The sequence below is a fragment of the Opisthorchis viverrini genome (assembly GCF_000715545.1).
Source record: "Opisthorchis viverrini unplaced genomic scaffold opera_v5_18, whole genome shotgun sequence".
Taxonomy (NCBI): domain Eukaryota; kingdom Metazoa; phylum Platyhelminthes; class Trematoda; order Opisthorchiida; family Opisthorchiidae; genus Opisthorchis; species Opisthorchis viverrini.
The window spans coordinates 159,807-173,232 of NW_008751674.1; the positions used below are offsets into that span (position 1 = coordinate 159,807).

The window sequence follows — 13,426 nt, forward strand, 5'->3', positions numbered from 1 at the left end:
GTCAGTAGAAGATCAATGTCCAACAATTGCCTTCACTACCCGATTTTGCTCACACCGTCTGCGATTGTGATGGTCCATTCATCATACTTTCCACGAAATGCCGCTTTTTTGTTTTCGTAAAACCCAATGTATCATCAAATGCCGATATTTGTGATTTTGTAAAATCGATTTTTGTCGCTGCAGTTAGAGTCTTGTTTGATCAAGCAGATTCCTCTGGGAGAAATGACGAGTGGCTATAAAGATCAGAACACATTTTAGCCTACAAAATCTGATTAACACGTAAAACTCATTTTCAGTCCCCACATTTCATTCGCAAGCTCCTTCACAGTAGACATGCTTCGTCGCAACCCCGCACACGTTGCCAAATATCCACCTTGACCAACATGTATCGGATCGTGCGCATAATTGACACGGAATCCAATCCAGGGAAGCAACTATTCGTTTGTAGTTGCCGACGTGCAGCAACCGATCGCTCTGCTTTTCTATTCGTTGGATGTTTTATAGTGCAATTATAGGTATTTGCCCACTGGCCTCAACGTACTGCATCCTTAATATGAGATCATACCTCGGTTTGATGGATTGAGCTAGATTTATCATGTTCATTGTTTTAGGAGGGGTACCTCAGCAACAGCAATCGTATACGGACCAATAGACCATCTATTCGTTGGATGTTTTATAGTGCAATTATAGGTATTTGCCCACTGGCCTCAACGTACTGCATCCTTAATATGAGATCATACCTCGGTTTGATGGATTGAGCTAGATTTATCATGTTCATTGTTTTAGGAGGGGTACCTCAGCAACAGCAATCGTATACGGACACAACAATAGACCATCAGCCGACACTGCTGGAATTGAAGGTCTGATAAAATTACTCCGTCAATCGAATGTTCCATGAAGTTTTGGATGCACAAGGCTATTCACTTATTCAATGACTCAAAAATACCGGAACACGTGACAGACCGTCAATCAGTCTCACAATTTGGAGTGCATCAAGCTTCATGAATAAATCAAATACAAAGTGTGGTTTTACATGACTTCCCGCACCCAGATATACGTTATCGTCAACAGGTGGGCGAGTCACACCTAAGGGAGGAAATGTCGCTGAAGAATATTCACAAGATTTTGCAGGAAGCCACCAAGCATTCCGAAATTTACAGGCTAAACCACATTCACCTAAACTTCGGAAGTGTCATTCATGTTTACAGAAAGTTCGTTGATCCGACCACCATTTCATAACATTTCCAGACCAAGTGAACACGGACTACACCTGGTCAACCGCTAAAATTTGGATGCTTCTGGTGCGGCATCCGGGGTCCATTGCGCTGTCCCGCCCTCAGGTTTACTAGTGGCTTCCTGGTTTGCCAATTTCTGGTGAGCGGGCCAGAGGATGGCTGGCTCTCGTTGCTTGCTCGCTTCGGCCATCGCGTGCGCTATTCAACTGGTGATGATTCAGATAAGACCATGCGGGAAAGAACAGAATTTCCTAATGGGCTCGCTTTTACCATTGTCATTGTTCTGCAGGAAACATGGTCATTGATATCGTATGTGTACCACTAGGGGTTGTAAATCCCCGAGATATCAGGCGGCTGGGTTTGTGTAACAGAGTACGGGCAGGTCGGCGACCTCATTAAATGAGCACGCAGTTTTCTGCAGGTGCGTGTATCACCAGTGATGAACACAAATCAATCCTCTCTAGTCAACGCCTTCTGATTCAGATATATCAATCAACTGTGGCAGGAACACAGGCAAGTCGTTATGAAAGATGATCTAGTACCTGGCTGGCACATGTTTCTGTATTTGGTTTACTACCATCCGTGGCTGAGTTATCACCTCAGGTTCCAGATACGTAACCAAATTTTCTGCACAGTGAGCGGTTTGAATCTACAATGCTTGGTTCCAGTGGGTTCGGTGTTTACTCATTTGTGTCGAGAACTTCCCATCGATTTTACAGTGATGGGTTTAGACTGGGTTACGATCGTGAACAGTATTGACTCTGGAGAGTAAACCTTCGTTCCCGCCCGTATGAGGAAACAGTAACGTCTTTCGAAATAAAGCAACGAGGCGAATGGGACTTAATTCAATGATACTGATATTTCGTTAATGAAAGTGCCATACTAAATTCGTCGAATGAATTAACCAAATATACTCAACCGAAATTTGGTCATTTATATTCGTTAAATGAAGTTTGATGGTCCTGAGTCATCTCAAACAAGCACGTGCAAATTTAAGATTTCATCTCGCGACAATGTTGCCTACCGACAAATCCACAGGCAAACAAAGATTCGACGGGAGACGTAAAGAACACCCTCCTAGGAATTCGGTAAGAAGCGACACACAAAGACAAAGGCTCAGCGATACGTTATAAAGTCAGTGCAACTAACACTCTCGTGCAGAGCCTAGATGACAGTAACTCAATGCTCCGAAAGGGTGTATCCCACAAAAATCTTAAAACAGCAAATATCAAGTTATTTCTAGTTAATTATCACGGCTCAGGTCAGTGTAATTTGAATCCTTCAGGTCACAATGTGGGTCGACTGCACGTTACTGAAAGCGATTCCTAGCTGAAATTGCTTGAATTCCTTGCAGTGATACCGTGGTTTGAATGGACAACATTTTTGGCCATATTTTGCTTATATGTTTATCCCTTAACTACTCGAAAGAATATCGGTATGTACGTTCGGCGGAACTCCGGCCGCTACTGCTCTTTCAGGCATCGAATTGGTGTACATATATTAGACAGGGTGACCAGTGTTGAAATGTCCCGCCGGTATCGCGGAACAGCCAGACATTCAAAAATTATTAAAAAAAGATTGCTTAGGCCGTAATTTGAGAACGAAATACGAAGCATGCATTTTGTCGTTAACCAGCGGGATAAAATTTACATCGTGAAGAATTCCCTAAGGTGTGGCAGTCTGAAAGTGTAGTTAGAACCGTTTCAGCCCTATTGATTCTGTTCTCAATCCTGGTTTATCGTCATCATCAGAGCCAGCCCTCAATCCCAGCACTCTAGATACATCCGAGCGGTTAGCAATTGCGGTGCGCCATCAAAATAAAGCCAAATGTTGTGAGGTTGCATTCACTGACAACAAATTAGAGCAGAAAATATATATTCCATTAGTTCCCAAATTTAGTTTTACGTTATTGCGAATCAACAATGTTTCACGAATAACGATACGATGAGTGAAAAGCCTTTCGAAAAACAGCAACGTAGCTAATCTAACTTAATTCAATGATACCGATATTTCGTGAATAAAATTACCATACGACATTCGTCCAAATTGTAAGCCGAATATTCTCAAAGGAAATTTGGTCATATATATTCGTTAAATGAAGAATGAGGGTCATGACTCAACTCAAAAAAGCACCGGTAAATTTAGGAATTCAGATCGCAACAATGACCCATCACGAAAAATCCACAGGCAAACAAATATTCGATGGAACACGTAAAGTCCCGCGCCTCAAAGGAGTGCGGTGAAAAGCGATACAGGCGCGAGAAGTTTATTATGAAAGATGGATAAAGGTATTGACATGGTGGGGCACAGATGAAACGAAAACAAAGTCTCAAAATGCAGGTCCACAAATTGCGCTGCTCGGACATTCGGCGTCCTTCTGGACAACCGTCAATCGCTGGCCCACCGAGTTCGTACCGAAAACATTCGCATGTGTGCAGTTCGATCCATCGTGGCGTGTCTAAAACGAAAACGAGTTACGTCGCAGTGCTAGTCCAGAGCTTCAGCCATTGACTCACCATGAGTTGGAAATGTAACGCTTTATCCCCTCCATGGGGCCGGATGTAGAACACGTCCACAGTCTTCCCAGGCAAAACAATCCCTATCTTGAGAAATGCGTTGTCAACGACAAATAGATTCCCACAATCGGCTTACCAGTTCCGTAATGAGTGCTTGTTCGTCCGAATTGGGACAACGGGGATCGCCTAAATTTGATGGATCACCCGAAATCATCGCCAAGATAGCCATCAAAGCCGTTATGGATAAGGTCGAACAGAATACTGGAAGAAAAGAATAGGTATTAGCTACGATGTGATCCACTTCGTAACCTGTTGGGGCATGCTTATTGTGGCAGATAAATCTGCTGAATCTGCGTTGAGTCGTTTTCAATAGAAACACCCATACACTAGATTCATAAGTATTAATCATGCACCTTCATGAATACATTCCATATGATGGAAACCTACCAGGGAAACCGATCCTCGTTTCGCTCCACTGCTTGACTTGTCGAAATTACTGAACCTGATGCTGAATATATATCGCGACAATGGCGTCCGACTCCGATAAACAGGATTGCTTTCCCGAAAACACTGTTGGCGCCGAGAAATTCAGATTTGTCAAAACGTCACTCTTTTGACCACTACAACTGACTTTCGAATACCGGGGACAACGCTGTTTATCAAACAAACTGGAAAACTTTGGAGTTTAGTTCCATGGATGACGGGATCTAGAAGGTTGCAAAATCTTCTTAACATTCGATAGATCATCAAATGTAGGCCAACTACATCCCTGCGGATCCATTACGCTTAGGTCAAGGATTCTTCGTGTTTAAAGATTCGGACTGTCGATTGCAATCATTTACTTTTCACCAGCCTCTCTGAGCATGTATCCCGCACTTCTTTTCGACTGAATTGTGCATGCCGAACGGACCCATGGTAATTTAGTGGAAATAATTTGATATCTTTTGTTTTAAGATCTCTGTGTAGTACACGATTTTGAAAGATTGCTTTACGGCCACCGTGCTTCCGCATTGATCACATCTGTTTGAGTTCGACTGACTTGTGCAAAATTATTGGAATGGGTATTGCTGTTATTCCAGAATTCTGCATTAGGGGATTACAAAGTTATATTTATCTTCACATTCCATTCCCGAATACGCGCAACAATTTTCTTTTTATCTTTATCATTCGGTGATCCGCCGAGATTGCGCTAGCACAAGCTTCACTAAACGTGACTAGCTAGCAACGCGTCGCGTCGGGATTGTGACAGATACAGAAATTGTCATGGTTCCGAGAAGCTATTTTGTTTTCAGGATAAGTTTTCCTAGCGATCCGTCTTCCAGTGACCGGCTATTGATGCTCACGTCCTGGAAACCTTCGGTTTACCCTAGAATTCGCAACATTGCACGTTCATCAAACCTGCACAGGAGTCATGTGAAAATGGTTTTTGAACACGGGCTCTTCAAACGGAGACATCTAGCTAAGCTCTCTCCAGGAAGCACCCTGGATTACACAATGAGCCCGTGCTTGCACGTGTTTGATTCTAATTTTAATTTGATGTGGTCATATGGTAGGTGAAATTACATGGACCTGGTTTTTACTCTGTTTTTCTTTTCATTCTTACCTAACTACCGGGGTGGTAGATCAGCGAAAATCATAGCAATCATAGCAAATCGATGGAGAAATACACTCGTTTGCAAACAAGCTTGATTTCGCAAGTCTCATCTGGAACTCAACTGACGTTTGCAGACATCTGAACAGACTGCACAAGGACGCCTCATGTTTCAGTTTCTACGATATTTGAGATATCGCGATACATGTTTATCCGAAATGCACTACACCTCAGGATGCTGGAGATTTCTTGGCAGCCATAAACTGGCGCAGTCCCCAATTTTTCGTCAATCTTATTTTCCACTTGAAACCAAATCTCACGAAGGTAGCGAAATACTCACTCATCATAAGGCATCTCGAATAAAATTCCGTGGACGGGCGCTTCGCCCATTCATTCTTTTATTTCTCTTTTTCCGCAGAGGAAAATCACTCCAAATCACTTATATATTTACGCGACTCGTTTAAAGTTTCCACCTTCAACCATCATTGTAACATGAGGAAATTGCGGTGTCCGGATTTCGATGCTAGACGCAGCACTTGTATTTCAAGTAAAAATTTACTACAGTCTGCTTTACGTCACAAAGATAAATTTCGAATTTTTGCACAACAAAGAGACTGCGTTTCCACTAATGATATGCCTGTCCGCACGGAGGAACAGATAAGCATTCCAAACTTATTTCTAAACGATTGGTTTGACCGTCATTCGAGCACGAAATAAGAGATATGCTTAGTGCCAATAACGAACGCACTAATCTTCATATACTGATGGGTTCTGAGGACCTAGAGCGTATACAAGGAAATTCTTAACCACTCTAGCCCTTAAGAAGAAGAGCCAGCCCTCAACCTCAGCCTTCTAAATATTGCTGAGCGGTAAGCAAATGTGATGTACCGCTAAACGCAAGTCATCAGTTCTACCTCATTGTCAATCGAAAGACGAGCCACAAATAACGTTAGGACGACAAAGATATCATAGAAAGCACAAAGACTCAGCGATACGGTATCAAATCAATGCATCTAACACACCCGTGCATAGCCTAGATGAAGGAAAGTCAATTCTCCGAAATGGGGTAATTTAAGAAAGTCTTCAAACACAAATATATAATTATTTCCGAATTTCTGGATCCCACCTCCATGCAAAAACGTCCGATTTGTATTCCAGTTTGTTTAGTAAACAGCGTTGTCCCCGGTATTCGAAAGACGGTTGTAGTGGTCAAAACAGTGGCGTTTTGACAAATCTGAATTCCTCGGCACCAATGGTCGGTGTTTTCCGGGAAAATAATCCTGTTTATCGGAGTCGGACGCCATTGTCTCAATATATATTCAGCACCAGGTTCAGCAATTTCGCCAAGTCAAGAAGTGGAGCGAAACGATGATCAGTTTCCCTAGTAAGTTTCCCTGGCAAGGAATGTATTCATGAAGATGCGTGATACATATTTATGAATCTGGTTTGAGTGTGTCTATCGGAAACCAGCAAACGCAGATGTAGCAGATTTATCTCGCATAATTAACATGTCACAACAGGTCACGAAATGGATCACATCGTAGCTAATACCTATTCTTTTCTTCCAGTATTCTGTTCGACCTTATCCATAACGGCTGTGATGGCTATCATGGCGATGATTTCGGGTGATCCATCAAATTTAGGCGATCCCCGTTGTCCCAATTCGGACGAACAAGCACTCATTACGGAACTGGTAAGCCGATTGTGGGAATCTATTTATCGTTGACAACACATTTCTCAAGGTAGGGATTGTTTTGCCTGGGAAGTCTGTGGACGTGTTCTACATCCGGCCCCATGGAGGGGATAAAGCGTTACATTTCCAACTCATGGTGAGTCAATGGCTGGAGCTCTGAGACTAGCACTGCGACGTAACTCGTTTTCGTTTTAGACACGCCACGATGGATCGAACTGCACACTTGCGAATGTTTTCGGTACGAACCCGGTAGGCCAGCGATTGACGGTTGTCCAGAAGGACGCCGAATGTCCGAGCAGCGCAATTTGTGGACCTGCATTTTGAGACTTTGTTTTCGTTTCATCTGTGCCCCACCATGTCAATACCTTTATCCATCTTTCATAATAAACTTCTCGCGCCTGTATCGCTTTTCACCGCACTCCTTTGAGGCGCGGGACTTTACGTGTTCCATCGAATATTTGTTTGCCTGTGGATTTGTTGGGATGGGACATTGTCTCCATCTGATTCCATAAATGCGTGAATCACGGGTGGTTTGATGAGATGACATCTGTGTCAATATTACGCGTGATCGGTAGTTTTAAACTCAACGGTTTTTCGTCGCTCCAGGTTTTTTCGATGGAGTGTTTCCTTGTACTTTTTGGCAGCTATCGTCAGGGTTCCTTCACTTTGCGTCGCCTCCCTCTATCGACGTCTTCAGTCACCACCATATTGCTCGTCGTCGGGAATTTAGTTTTTGTTAATAGTTCCATAAACTTTCCTTTGACGGTCTGTCGCCTCGTTGTCCAATTTTTGTTCGTATGCGATTGCTTCTGGTGACGTACACATCTTAGTAGAACGGGCATAATAAATCTAGTTTAAACCATTTATGATCTTATATTAGGTTTTCCGTCCGTTATGGATATTCGGTTAATACCTGCAGTTGCGCTACAAAACGTCCAGCGAACACGCACTGGATGATCATTTGCTGTTAATCCATGCACCCCGGCTGCTATAAACTTTACGTCCTAAAGTATAGTAGCTTCCCTAAATTAGATGTCGTATCAATTGTACGCACAATGTTGGGTAAGTTAGATATTTCGCGACCTGTGAAGGATTGCGACGAATCAGGTCTACTATGAAGCATCCTGCAATAAAATGTATGGACTGAATATGGTTTTCACCTGTTTATCAGATTTCGTAGGCTAAAATGTGTTCTGATTTTGATAGCTAATTCTCTTCCTCTCCTAGTAGATAGAATCTTCTTGCTATATCTTAGCAAATGGCTCAGATGTGTTCTTATCTCCTATTTGCTTTACTGGAATTTTCATCCGCTCTCCAGATTACAGGTGTTCCATACAATCTGTTGAGAGGAGTGATCTTGGAAAGCAATCAAGTGTCTTCTGGAACACAGTATGTTTTAAGGCAGTGTGACAAAATATTGCATGCTGCCTCTTACCACGACAACAGACTAACCCATTAGGTACTACACCATCTTAATATTTCTTACATTCTTCAAATTTCCGAAAGTTGGATATTGGTTTGCTTCATAGAACCCTTGTTGATACCTGCAAATAATGTTATCAAACGTTTCTGAGGACGTACTTAACGAAATTACATTTTACATTACATAAATCCTTTCAAGCACCAAATTACCTGCGCAAAGAACTATCTTGTTACCCATGGCGGTTTCGTTGGCCTGAAGCTGTTTGTAATATACCTTTTTAACTTTCTTGAGTAAAGCACTATCAACACTTTCACCTGTGGGTGAATATGTTAGCACAAGTAAGTACAAATGTACTTAGACCGGTAGCACAATACTTGGGCTGGAATGAGGGAGATCACGCGAATTTGGAATTCCGAATCAAGCGTTTTTTGTTGCTGAACGTTCAAGAACGAACACTTCAGCCATTACTTTCTCCTTTTGGACTCATGGGAAAAGTGTTTTTTTCTATTGCCCGAACACTTAAATTTGCCAGACTACGAAATCATCACAAAGAATAACCTTATCAGTTTTCAGTTTCGTATTTCCACCCGGCTGTATTCCAATAGCTCAATATAATAGGCGTCATTTTTTAAGGAAATCCTTCTTATTCCCGGCTAACTAAAACGTACATGGACACTCACGATTAGTGATTTGTATTTTTCCAACCAGTTAGTTAAAAAACAACAGGTGTAGCATGTTGAATGGCAAGATTCTTCTTAGCAGTCGGGCCTCGGAGCGCAGTTATCCAAGTCTTCAATCATTTCCACCCGTTCTCCAATTGGTTTGTTCCCGAACACATTTGCAAGGTAACATTTCCTCCCATCAACGCGCGTCTAAAATTATGGATATGAAATTGTCCGAATAAAACTCGGTCAACTCACCAAAAGTTGGAAGCTCGAGCCACCTTCATTGTTTATCGTTCGAGCTTCCAAATGTTCTACTTTCAAGCCTCCTCGTGGAAGAAGCATCTCCGACTTGAAAAAAATATAAAGCATTTATGTCAAAGACTAGCCTTACCATCTTATCGGCGAATGCAATCTCCTCAGGTGTTGGACATCGGGGTTTGTCCAATTCGACAACCTTTACACTGTGTGATGTTTCACAAAGAATCAGGAACGTAAGCAACCATCTGGATAAACCTAGAAAAAAAAGCAAATGCGCTCTAAAACCAAAATATTACGTATTCGAATAAGTGGAGGCACATCAAAATAAGGATGAACACCTGTCAGGGACTTAGCTGGATATTAGATATATCTGCATGAAACTATAGTCCTGAACAAGATTATCAGTCTTTATTTCTCAACTGCTCGTGTCACCGAGAAAAAATGACTCTTCGACAAGCAGAACCAAATGTAGAAAGTCGGCTAATTTGTATAATGTTTTTCATACTTTTCAACAAATATACGAATACAACGGGAGAGTAAATACACACCATCGAAGCGGGCCATCTTCGTCAGTGAAATCGCCAATTGACAGCCAGGTTGGCCAGCATGTATTTATAGATTTATGGGAATTAGATCTCTTTCTATTGGGTCGTGTGCTACTCTGCCGAAACGTAATCTAGTTTATTTTGGTATTTCAAAAGTTCGCCCATTCCTATACAAGAATAAGTCTTTGGACTGTTTGCAAAGACAATTTAATTTCGGACTGCACTTATTCTCACAGATTTGACTTGACCCTTTTCGTCCTATCCTAAAATGAGAAGCAAACTAATTCGTGGATAACGCAACTGACATATCTACCGGCGCTTTTAACCCTACTAAACTAGTTGAGCTTATGGAACGTATTATTTGCGAAATGAACAAAAAATTGGACACTCAAGTTGTTTCGAGAGTGCACTGCGCAAACGTACAGTGGGCTAGGTGAGAAGCAACTGGGAAAATACATTCGGAATTGAAAGGGTTGGAAAATCAAATGTGTTCATTCAAATCCGAGAGTGAGGCCTCAAAATCCGATTTCCAAGAAGTTGAAAGTAGTTTATTTTAGAAGATACAAATTTATTCATTTGGAGCAAAGACACTCTACACCGTAAACAATTAATAGTTTGTGGGCCAGTAGCAAGTGGACTAAAGTGTTTCACTCTGAAGTTTCATTTTGATATCAGCGTAAACCCCGCTTTTCACAAGAATATAAAAAATATTTCAAACAGAATTACATGTTTTTCAATTGAAATACCTATGGAGTACCCAGGTATATGCAAAACACCACTACCGTTTGCCTCGATCCAGTTATCCAGGTTTGATGTTTTTCATTATCCTGAGATACTCAAATAAAGTAAGTTAAGTTGAAGGTGGAACAATAATTTATTGGTGTCTCTGAATTTAGACCAAGTTGCACATAACCAACGAGAAATTCAAATATTTCTGTTTGGTCTGCTTGCAAGATTTGGACTCATTTTCTTCTGTGTATGAGATAACGACCATCAGGGTAATAAAACACAAGAGATCATATACAAGGATACTAGAGCGAGTTGATTTGCCTCGCGATAAATGAACTTGGTGTACATTTATTGTTTTATAGCTTAAATGGCTAATCCGTTTATTATACTGAATCAAAAAAAGTTTGGCGGTTTGAATTTAAATTTCAAATAATATCGCGGAAATTAAAGTGAAATACACTTATGCTCAGTTGGTCTAAAAGAGAGTGAACGGAGGAAAGCTATGGCTCGGAGTTATTTATTGGACAAAAGCAACTGAACAGTAACAGAATATTGGACAGAGAAGCAAAACACTCATTGTCTCATTGACTAACACTCAAATGTGAATTAGCGATACAAAGCCATTCCACTCATTCTGTAATACATCTAACTTTTCAGTAGACGCGGATCGGATTTATGTGGACACCATATACTACTCACATGACTCATCATATCCACCGTACTACCGTTTGCCTCGATCCAGTTATCCAGGTTTGATGTTTTTCATTATCCTGAGATACTCAAATAAAGTAAGTTAAGTTGAAGGTGGAACAATAATTTATTGGTGTCTCTGAATTTAGACCAAGTTGCACATAACCAACGAGAAATTCAAATATTTCTGTTTGGTCTGCTTGCAAGATTTGGACTCATTTTCTTCTGTGTATGAGATAACGACCATCAGGGTAATAAAACACAAGAGATCATATACAAGGATACTAGAGCGAGTTGATTTGCCTCGCGATAAATGAACTTGGTGTACATTTATTGTTTTATAGCTTAAATGGCTAATCCGTTTATTATACTGAATCAAAAAAAGTTTGGCGGTTTGAATTTAAATTTCAAATAATATCGCGGAAATTAAAGTGAAATACACTTATGCTCAGTTGGTCTAAAAGAGAGTGAACGGAGGAAAGCTATGGCTCGGAGTTATTTATTGGACAAAAGCAACTGAACAGTAACAGAATATTGGACAGAGAAGCAAAACACTCATTGTCTCATTGACTAACACTCAAATGTGAATTAGCGATACAAAGCCATTCCACTCATTCTGTAATACATCTAACTTTTCAGTAGACGCGGATCGGATTTATGTGGACACCATATACTACTCACATGTCTCATCAGTAGTATCCACCGTTACACAACTTCCCCCATTTAAATGTCGTTCGCATGCGACTGATTTTCATTTACCTCCATTAGGTCGGCTCCATAAGCTCGCCTATTCAGCTGCTGCTCGGCTGTATCATGCCACTTACGAGGCTAAGTCCCAGTTACTCCTTCCAATCCTCAAACATCTTGAATTGTATAGACTTTCCGTCAGCAGTCGTAACTTGCCATTGACTTCCCAGAATGCGCGATCCCCGTTCACTCCGTCCAGGATTCTGGCGTTTCTTTCGCTTGACCTTCATGCCTATGGGGAATGTTCGTGCATTTCTACTTGCCGTTTACTGCCTAGTCCGTTCCTGAACAGAGGTCAAGTTTTCTCGAGCTCTCCTTCTTTCTTCCTATAGCGTGTTGCCGGCCACAACCCAATTTCCTGATCAACCGGAAGGCGTGGATTTCGACCGTACATCAACATAAACAGGGGCTTGCCTGTGTTCGGTTGTATGGAAGCACGACGAGCTAGCAACACCATTGACATGTTCACTTCCTATGCGCCCCCTTCGGCCGTCAGCCAATCCTCGATCGTTCGGTTATTATGTTCGGTTAGGCCATTTGTTTGGGAGTGTTATGGTGCCCTCCTTAGCCATCTGATACCCAGCTTCCGGGATCTAGTTCGGCGAAGAGGCCATTGGCTCCAATCATGATCCTGGGGACCTCATCTTCAGCCTTTGGATCTTTCCCTGGCAGGTGCTATATTGTGAAGTTGTACTCGTATAATCGGAGTGCCCAGCGTGCGAGCTTTCCTCGTGGATCTCTGTTGGTCGTGATGCACTCAAGAGGATTGTGATCGGTTAAGATATGAAATCTTTGCCCAAGCAGATATGGCCTCCATTTACCTGGGGCCCATACGATCGCTAAACATTTTTTCTCAGTGGTCAAGTACTTTCGTTCATCGTTAGTTAGAACGCGACTGGCACATTCGATAACTCTATTTCTCTGCTTTAGGTCCGCGTCGACATCGCAATCTCCAGCGTCCGTTGCTGGAGATGCTGGGCTGTTTGAGGGCTAGTTGCTGATTCAGCATCAGCGCTCGAAAGCCTCTTGTTGGTTGTCTGGAACATCTTGGCAACTCCAAATATACGACTTCGGCGTCTCCATAAATCGACGAACTTCCTTCAGAGACGTTTTCGTCTCTTGCTACGCGGTGTTCAGGATACCCCAATCGTCGCAGATGACGCGCACGGAGAAACAAGACCACGATCAGGGCTCACTAATATCTAAATGTTCTCGGTTGTTCACGGGTCGCGGCATCAATTGGAAGGTCTTCTCTGAGAGTTATTTATTGGAAAACACCCACTGCAGATTAACAGAACTTTTGGTAGAGAAACGAAATTCTCATGTGCATCTTC

The 13,426-nt window shown here is 42.0% G+C and overlaps 1 protein-coding gene across 1 annotated transcript; it reads left to right on the plus strand.

The window, feature by feature from the left end:
* Nucleotides 1-6,951: 6,951 nt before the first annotated feature.
* T265_01625 (hypothetical protein) lies at nucleotides 6,952-7,359 on the plus strand (the record flags this gene model as incomplete). Its single annotated transcript, XM_009165691.1, has 3 exons — nucleotides 6,952-7,035; nucleotides 7,085-7,171; nucleotides 7,231-7,359. The coding sequence occupies 3 exons, from the start codon at nucleotides 6,952-6,954 to the stop codon at nucleotides 7,357-7,359; spliced, it is 300 nt and encodes a 99-aa protein (XP_009163955.1).
* Between the last annotated feature and the right edge of the window lie 6,067 nt (nucleotides 7,360-13,426).